This window comes from Corylus avellana, chromosome ca5 (genome assembly GCF_901000735.1).
Source record: "Corylus avellana chromosome ca5, CavTom2PMs-1.0".
Classification (NCBI taxonomy): domain Eukaryota; kingdom Viridiplantae; phylum Streptophyta; class Magnoliopsida; order Fagales; family Betulaceae; genus Corylus; species Corylus avellana.
Genome location: NC_081545.1, coordinates 31,036,125 through 31,045,426, shown reverse-complemented (window position 1 = coordinate 31,045,426; position 9,302 = coordinate 31,036,125). Strand labels below are relative to the sequence as shown.

Below are 9,302 nucleotides of genomic sequence, written 5' to 3'. Positions count from 1 at the left end.
TATATATATTGATAAGTGTTAACGGATTTGTTTTGGGCAATCCATCGCTATTTGGCCTAAAATCGTATGTCGTGAATTTATATATATATGCTCAAATGAAAAAACAGACAAGAAAATTAATAAATGATACAAACTCCCCAGAAAAAAATAATAAGAAGATCGAAGAAGAAGAAGAAGAAGAAGAAGCTAGGACAAAAGCCTAGGTAGGAACAAAATTGCCTATAGTTTTCTAGGTAGGAACAAAACTGTTCTTGTGAGTGAAGCTGACGTAATCAAACTTGCTCACAAGAGCAAGTTGAAGGAATGGTGGTGGGGGTAGCCAAGAAGGAGGGCTTCTCGTCCCCGGCCATTACGACAACAATCTTTGGCTGGGTGTCGACCGCCGTGTTCATGATGATCATTGCCGGCTTCTCTTGATCATTTTGATCATCAGTTGATGAATTAGAAGCGCGCTCCCTGTTGGAGCACACTAAGAGGATCAATGCTCCGGAGATGAGTAACAACACTAGAGCTAGGCAGCCGAAGAGATAGAGTATCGGAGACTTCCATATCGGGACTCCGGTGCCGGATGATGACATGCTTGTTGCCTTCATATCTCTCTCTCTCTCTCTCTCTCTCTGATCTTTCCTTCTTCTTCCTTTCGTTTGTTTTTTTTTTTTTTGGGTGGGTTCTAATTTTACTTGGTGAGGGTGTTGGTGCAAAATGATGTTAGGGGTTCATGAATTTATAGGAAAGAGTTTGGATTGCTTGGGATTTGAGTGGAAGATTCATTTTTGTGCTTTTCCTGTTGCCTAATACTCAATGATATCAAATTTGACTTGTTCATATATTTAAGTTTATTTGGTAGTGATGATCACTGTACGTGTATATTGTTAGTTCATGAATCATGCCAAACAGATAGGAATGCTTTCTATCTCTTTTCTTTTGCATCCTCTTGCACGTATGCCAACCCTTCAAAATTAGGAAATCCATCTTAATCTCTCTCTCATATGAACTTAAAATTGATCAATGCGGATTTTTATACGTGCTTTTGAGTTATATTATAATTGAATAGTACTGCATAAATCATGATTTTATAAATAAATTGTTAGAAAATAGATTATTAAAATTTTATTTTAAAATCATATATGATCCTCCTAAATAAACATTTTTTTTTAATCAAATGTGAAAAATGTTACAACGGGTTTCTCCATTCTTTATCCAAATGAAAATGTTTCATAACATTAAACTGGAGACGATTGTTACGATCTTAGTGTCTCACATGCGTATATAAATTTTTAGACATTCTTTTCTTGTAAGTCGGTTTTCAAGGATGAGTTATATCCAAAATTTATATCAACGACCCATCTAACTAACAAATGTGAATATAAATTGGCTTTGAAAAATATATCATATTTGTGAAGCAATGGGTGCACACGTACAGGTCAGAATGTGAAGCTTCGAACAACAAATGTCATCCACTAATTAAAAAAAAAAAAAAAAAAAAGGATATTGTGAGCACGCCATCCTGTGAACTGTTTTCCATATGTATTTACTAAAACCGACCAAATCTTTTCACCCTCCCAACATTCCTAGGGCAAAAACCCTGTGCGCTGCGTCAGCAGCAAGTGCTTTCCAACAGAAGACAATAAAGGATTAAGGAAAAAGATCGAACATTTACAATTCATAGCTAGCTAAGTTCCATGTCCTTTCCAAGTCATTCAAAAAACACTTTTCTAAATCATTCCACCATATAATTATGATTATCCCCTTTATATTTCCGAGCCGTCACGTCCACCAACCCATTTCAACATGTTTGAACACAATTTCCATCCCTTTTGTATGTCGAATAGAGAGGACTAGCTGGAATGGTGTACATGTAACTAAAAGAGTTATAAGGTCAGGTTAGCTGCATTTCCTTTTAAGATTAAACTGAAAGCCGACACCGTATGCCTTATCCTCATGCCTCCTCTTCTTTTCAAGCAGGGGCAGAACTACATGATTTTTCTAATTTTTTATTTTTATTTTTAAAATACCCTTAAAATCTCTTCAAAATTTAAATTTTACCACAATTTTTTAATTTTACTCTCAAACTTCGAATGCTAGCATTTTAACACCATTATTGGTGTCGGTTATTGTTCAACCGACACCATTTTTAATTTGATATGTCAGTTGAACAGTGTCGGTTTCTTAAACCAACACTATAATCCAAACCGTCACTATATATATATATATATATTTTTTTTTTTTGTAGTGGCCAGTTCTACCCCTATTCTCTGGTTATTCTCAAACTTCATATGTAAGTTTCTCACGTTTATCATGTAGTTTTTCTTGTTAGACTTGGACAAATTAACTTTAAGAACATGCATGACAGTTACAATTGAACTTCAATTATACACTCATGGCTCATGTGAAGGGCTAATTAAGCAAGAGGGATCTAAAATAAATTAATTGTATTAATCATAGTGATGGAGTGCTTTCATATGTGGGTCCATTGTCCAATGCAAGAATTAGAAGAAATTTTATTGTTTGTCATTTTATATATGTATATAACTACCACTTATCTTAAAAATTTAAATTTATAAAAATAAATAAATTTAATTATTTAATCAATATTTTAACAAATATCAACCTTGTTTGGCCCGTTGGATAGTTGTGTTTTTAGCTATTCCGACTTCAAAGGTGGGTGAAGCCCATGAAGGAAAGGATTTTTTAAAAAAAAAAGAAAAAAAAAAAGAAAAAAAAAGAAAAAGAAAAAGAAAGAGAAAAAGTTAGCTAGGAATTGGACATAGGAATATCGTATCATATGGCATAGCTGGCATGTCACCCGGATGGCAAATACAATCACTTTCAGAGACAGCGATATGCCAAGAGAAAGGTATGAAAGTATGAAACCGTACACACCATAACCGGATGAGCCTCCGATTTACGGCCCCTTTGCAATTGCACTACCATTCCCTAGTCGATCCAATAGTGGTAGCTGTAAGATTATGATTGGATAAGATTCGATATATATACATATATCCAAATTAATTAGATATGATTTCCAATCTTACATCACATCACCACACACAATATATATACATAGATAAATAGATGCTCCCAAGGGGACATATTATGCTTGATTGATTTATTATCACCTTTTTGTTTCCATGCTTTTCCCCCATTGCATTTAAATTAATTAATTAACTTCTAACGGCGCGCCCAACATGGCTAATTAACATTAATTCTTGTCGCCACAAAAAATTAATTAATTAATTAATTAATAATGTCAATTAGAAACTCAACAAAAATGAGGATATATATATATAACCATAGTGGAAATTATCACGATTTCTCATGTCTCCCACTAGCTAGAGAGGATGATGTGGAAACACACTACGACCCTTTAAGACTAATTTGTCATTTCAAAGAAAAAACAACCTCGTTTTCGCTCACACTTACGTGCATTCTACGCTAACCTTCCAAATTTTCTCATCCAAGTGATCCCACCCACATAATTCATTTTCGAGCCGCCACGTACGTCTATTAAACCTAATCAAGTGCCAAATTGTAAACGCAACTCTTCTATCTCCCTCCTGAGTCCTGTCAACCTTAGTTGGCTAATTAATAATGCTTCACTGGGAGACCCCCCATTTAATAGTTAATTAGAATAATGGGATGACGTGGCATGTGGGTTCTGATTAAGAGTGTTAACAAAAGCTGATTAATCAGTCAGCTAATTAGTTTATTTGTTTAGGTGTTTTTCAATTACCCACTTCATTTTTTCCTTGTTTTATATCTATCCCTTTAAATAATGGTGGTTGAGGATGGATGACGATGTGGCCAGGAGGTAAATCCACATCATCATTGACAAAACTTGTTGCTTTAGGCGGAAAACCTGCCATGAATCGACTAATTGAGCCTAAGATTAACTTATCTCTAACTTTCTATACAAGTAATGGCCAATATATATGTTCATGTCGTAATCGTGAACAGAAAAGTTTTCATGATCATCTAAATTGGGTTGTAAGAATTCTCTAAAGTTTTTGAGAATTTTGGAAAAACTTTGTCACGGTATCATATAGTTTTTGTTGATTTTGGAAAACATCCTCAAAATTGAGAGGTTTCTGACACCATAGAGGGGAAATAAATTGATTTGAATTGAATTTATTTAATTATTGTTGTAAAAAAAAGACAGCCACTAGATAAATGATAGTAAAATAGTTAAAGATATCTGATACATGTGGCTGATTTTGATCCCAAAAGGTCCCATTGATGAGACCTAAAAGAATTATTCACTCAATATGCGTTTCCCTTGCATACTGACCTAAAATGGTCCCCTATCATAGTAAGTGTTGTACAACGAATACAACATAAATCTATTGCACGTCAAAGTAATATGAAAGTGGCTTCAAACCGCAGATACTACAATGATTAATGCATTCGATTTGGGGTATAGCTGGAGCGATCATAATTAATATATATATATATATATATTGTTTGAAATTTTCCTCTTTCTAATTAATTTGCTGTTTTTCTAGCTAGATTAATTTCCTTTGGCTAATTAATTAACTAATCAAGAAATTAATTAATATTGCTGCTTGTCCAGCGATGAAATGACGATCGAAATCATAACTCATTTCATTCGTGCAAAATCACTTTATTCCCTTTAATTATCTTTTCTTTGCTTCATTCTTCTCAACTTGCTTTGCTGATTGTTGGTAGCAATTTTTTTGTTGTTGAAGTCATTCTTTAAAGAAGCAAAGTATATATTTTGGAATCAATTAAGTAATGAAAGTAGAAATTCTTGTGGCTCCATTGAAGAAATTCCTCGAAGTTGCTTCCAAAGATGCACTACGTTTCACTTTCCTTTTAAGCTACAACATCATCATCATCATAATATATATAAATATATATAAACATATATTTCTTTTATCTTGGTCCGTGGAAATATATATATATTATTTAATTTAATTTGAGCAACATGTTGAATCCATCCAGGAGATAAAAAACTAGGATTAATTATAACAGAAAATAATAAGAAGAAATATATAATTTAATGAAAATTAAGAAGCCCCAAATGCTTAACATGATAAGAAATGGCAGCCAGCTTTATTTTTAATTACCTCATTTTTTTTACATATTCTCTCGCAAAGCCTAAATAAGAAAACTACAGAAAAATTATACTTCTAAGAAATAATAATAAAAAAAATTAAAAAAAGGAAAAGGAAAACAAAATACTAGCATTTCAACTTAGACTTTTTCAGTATGGGCAGCGGCAGAGACGGGTTTGGCCAAGTAAGTAGGGTTTTCTTCTCCTGCCATGATGACAACAATCTTCGGCTCGGAATCTGCCTCCGTGACCGGCACCGGCTTTGCTGGTTTTCCTTCAGCATCTCTAGGCGAGTGGGAAGAAGATTTACGATAAGAGCAAGCTAGAATTACTAATGCCACCGCAATGAGCCCCAACATGACGGCTAGGCCGGCAAAGAGGTAAGGAATGGGTGTTTTCCAGTTCCGGAAGCCGGCGTCAGCAGTAGCTGCGGTGGAGTTGGTTGCCGGCCTCATTTTCTCACTGCCTTCCTTTTTCAATCTCCAGCTAACTTTGGCAATGGAATGTTAATGATATGGCATGAGGTTGATAATGCTTGTATTTATAGCATGAAAGCTAAAGTTGTACAGTAATGGGATAGGGCAGGGGAAGTTTCTTTGTGATGTCCATAAATGCCCTTTGGTTTTGATACGGTGGTTTATTCTTTCTTGTGCTTTACTCATGCTTGGGCATCAAGGGTTTCTTTTTAATTTGTCGAAATTGTGTACCTCGTCGTAAATAGATCTAAATTGCAATTTGAACAGAAAATTGTGAGACGGTTCATATAAAGTCTATCTGTCTAAATCTCAATCCGTTTTAAACAGCATTTTCACCATCTATCATCCCACCAACCTACCTTCGCAAATACAGGTGAATGATGCATTCATGATGTATTTGACTGTTTGGTTATGAGTTGGGTTTTACTGTAAATTTACAATTTGCATATTCATGTTACATGAATGAAGCAACCAACAAGAAAAAAGAAGAATGAATGAATTTGTCCCACGGAGGCTTTTGCTTATCTAATAAGAGGACCCCACTAAACGTGTCCCGACAGCTCAAGTATTCCTTAAATTTCATGTTTACTGCGATGCCAGAAAAAAGGAAACTACGAAGCAAACTATGTTGTTTTTTTTTTTTTTTCCCTTTGTTAGAAAATTTTTGGGCGTGTTTGAAAATTTTTTGAGTATATTTTATTTTGAGTTTTAAAAAGAGTTTTGAAAAAAAAATGTAAAAAATTAAGAATTGATTCGGTTAGAGTCACATTTGAGAAGAATTAAAAATTGGTTTGTTAATATTTAGGAAGTGTTTTGTAAAAATTAATAATATAATTAATTGATTTTTCAAAAATTATAGCACCCTAGTCAAACTCACAGATTTCACTTCTTTCCCCAAATAACATAACACTAATACCAAATAATACAACTTTAAGGGCCTATTTGCGATTGCGTTTAAGGAGCCTAAAAGTACTTTTAACCCTAAAAAAATCCGTTTGAAAAAAAAAAAGTATTTGTTTGGTAAAAAAAATTAAAAGCGATTTTAAGGGTTCAAAAAGCTTAAAAAATAGCCAAAAAAACACTTTTGCAAAAGCCTAAAAGTGAAGCTTTTGCTCAAAAGCTTTTTGACTTAAAAACTCTATTTCTCAAAAGTAATCTCAAACAAGCTCTAAGAGCATGTTTGGGATTGCGTTTAAGAAGTAGAGCTTTTAAGTAAAAAATAGCTTTTGGGTAAAAGCTTCATTTTTAAGTTTTTACCAAAAGTGTGTGTGTCTGTGTTTTTTTTTTTTTTTGACTATTTTAGGCTTTTTGGACCTTTAAAAGCACTTTTAATTTTTTTACCAAACGAGTACTTTTTTCTTCAAACGAATTTTTTGAGTGTTAAAAACATTTTTAGCCTCCTCAAACGCAATATCAAACGGGCGCTAAGGCTGGCTACAATTAGGGCTTCCATGCAACTCTGACAGATTGCAGCTGGGCCCCCTAAATCTCTAGTTTTCCCAATTTCAGCCAGCCTTTTGGGCCCAAAAATTGATTTTTAACCGTTTAAATAATTTAAAAAGAAGCTCTAACACAGGTGACAGCCCATTCTATTCCCCTAGGCTCTAATTTGCAGCGCCATTTCCTCCAAATACGGGGCAAAACCGATAAAACCAATAATAAATTATGGAAAAACAAATGATAGAATATCAAATTTCCCACTCCACCTACCCATATAATATCCAGGATTAAATTCCAATTTAATCACATAATATTATCAAGATAAGTTAAGATTTTGATAAGCAAAGGCTCCAGGCTCCAGGCTCCAAGCTCCAGCACTATTATTGAACAACCAAGTCCACTAACAAAAATAACATAAAAAGGTGCATTGCATAAACCAGAAGAAGACTACACCGTTTATTGTTCTCTCGAAATACACATCAGAAGACACGTTAGCATACAACCATCTTTATTTTTGGTCATCAGGCAAGCCAACAGCATGGTAACAACCTGGACATGTACATATATTCTTGGTTTATGTTGGAAAGTTTATGCACATAAGTAAGCCAGATAGCTTGGTAAACAACTAGAATGCTACTTGAACACCAAGCAAGACCATCAACTGGGAAATGAACTCGGGATGCCCCGGCCATGCTGCTCCGGTTACTAAATTTCCATCAGTGAAGCAGCGATCGATCGGATTAGGTTCCAACCATGTAGCGCCCGCTAAGACAACGTTAAGCTTCACTGCTGGGTATGCAGTACATTTTCTTCCCTATTGCAACACAATGAACAAACAAACATCAAGATCCAATAATGAAATTCAAGAAATGGGCGCACGGCCATGTTTGTGAAATTGCAATTTAAGAAAGACCAAAAGCACCAAGATAATGTCAATTCATGCAGCAGAGGGGCTCCATTAATATCTTTGATGCCTTATTTCTTTTCCCTCTTTTGGTCAAGCACTAATTCAAGAAAAGAGATGGTCAGGCAAGAAGTCAACAGTACAAAGACTAAAACAAGATCTACTTCCTGATCATTGCATTCCGATAATCTTGCAATAATCTAGTAGAAACTAATCAGTCAAAGCATTCTGTGAAATTTTTAACAACAGAAAATATCAAGTTGAGCTAATCCACGCACTGATAGGTTTCAGAAGGAAAGATGCCTACATTATGTTTGCATCGTAATATGTGATTTTAATCTAGTTTAGCCGCCACAACTTTGTTCTTTATGCCTCAGTAAGTATGGTTCTCTACTTCAAAAGATTTAGGATTCCTTTTGTTTTCCAAGAAATGCAAGACTATAATTAAGAGTAATCTTAATATGATGTAAATAATTGCAAACAGAATGAGATACAACAATAGTATTTTAGAGGAATTTTTATCACAGTTTTAATGCATTGCAGTTTCATAGGGGAGGTGGTTGCTCTATATATGGAAAACCACATCAGTGGCATCCCTCAGGGTCGAAGTTATAATTTTTTGCCCACTACCAACAACGATTGGAGCATGTACCTTCACCCTCCTACACATTCACGGCCCCCCAACCACGAGACCAATAACTGACTGACAACCATCAGGGTCAGCGTGATTTAAGAGTCTTGATGAGGTTTGGTCAATTCGGGGGATCATTTCTAGTGGCTGATACCCATCGGTTCGACCATTGTAAACCACTGGCAACCAACCAAAGGGGTTAGTGCCCACCGGTACGCAGAAGAAAACTAGATTCCACAGCAAATTGTTTAGTTCGTAAGTTATGAAGTGTAGATTGTTTTCCATTTCAATTGATTATAAGAGAATGAATCGAACATTTCATATCTATTGCTGCCAATTTAGTTGAGACATAGAAAAGACCAAACCTTACGTTTCATAATCCAAAAGGCTTATGATCACTTGGATACCCTACATGAATAAATTGCCATTCCTAATAATGGGCTAGTTGAGATAAAATAAAACTATCATTATAGTGAGTTCCTTCTTAAAGGATAATGTCAAGTTGTCAAAAAGACTACCTTGAGAACGTCAGCAGCAGATAAAATCTGCTGACCGTGGCAGATGGATGCAACTGGCTTCTTGGTCTCCATAAATTCCTTCACTATGGCAATGACTGACTTATCCAATGCCAAATATTCCGGAGCTCGACCTCCAGGTATAACAAGAGCATCATAACTTGAGGTGTCTAAACCTTCAAAGTTAGCAGTTAGAGTGAAATCATGGCCTGGCTTCTCACTATAAGTCTGGTCACCTTCAAAATCATGGACAGCAGTTGGG

General features: G+C 34.9%; 2 protein-coding genes across 2 annotated transcripts; both read right to left on the bottom strand.

Annotated features, from left to right (window-relative positions):
• Positions 1 to 5,051: 5,051 nt before the first annotated feature.
• LOC132180383 (protein GLUTAMINE DUMPER 5-like) lies at positions 5,052 to 5,622 on the bottom strand. Its single transcript, XM_059593184.1, has one exon. The coding sequence runs from the start codon at positions 5,527 to 5,529 to the stop codon at positions 5,215 to 5,217; it is 315 nt and encodes a 104-aa protein (XP_059449167.1). The 5' UTR covers positions 5,530 to 5,622; the 3' UTR covers positions 5,052 to 5,214.
• Positions 5,623 to 7,400: 1,778 nt separating this feature from the next.
• Positions 7,401 to 9,296, bottom strand: LOC132180384 (protein DJ-1 homolog D-like). Its single transcript, XM_059593185.1, has 2 exons — positions 9,044 to 9,296; positions 7,401 to 7,804 (listed from the first exon to the last, which is right to left on the bottom strand). Exons 1-2 carry the CDS (start codon positions 9,113 to 9,115, stop codon positions 7,616 to 7,618), a joined length of 261 nt encoding a protein of 86 aa, XP_059449168.1. The 5' UTR covers positions 9,116 to 9,296; the 3' UTR covers positions 7,401 to 7,615.
• Positions 9,297 to 9,302: the final 6 nt, after the last annotated feature.

What these genes read in the sequence shown, in the direction of transcription:
- LOC132180383 (XM_059593184.1), bottom strand. Translation starts at nt 5,529, where the DNA reads ATGAGGCCGGCAACCAACTCCACCGCAGCTACTGCTGACGCCGGCTTC.
- LOC132180384 (XM_059593185.1), bottom strand. Translation starts at nt 9,115, where the DNA reads ATGGAGACCAAGAAGCCAGTTGCATCCATCTGCCACGGTCAGCAGATT. An exon ending in CTGCTGCTGACGTTCTCAAG is followed by an intron (nt 7,805 to 9,043) that starts GTAGTCTTTTTG and finishes GTGTTGCAATAG; the next exon opens with GGAAGAAAATGTACTGCATA.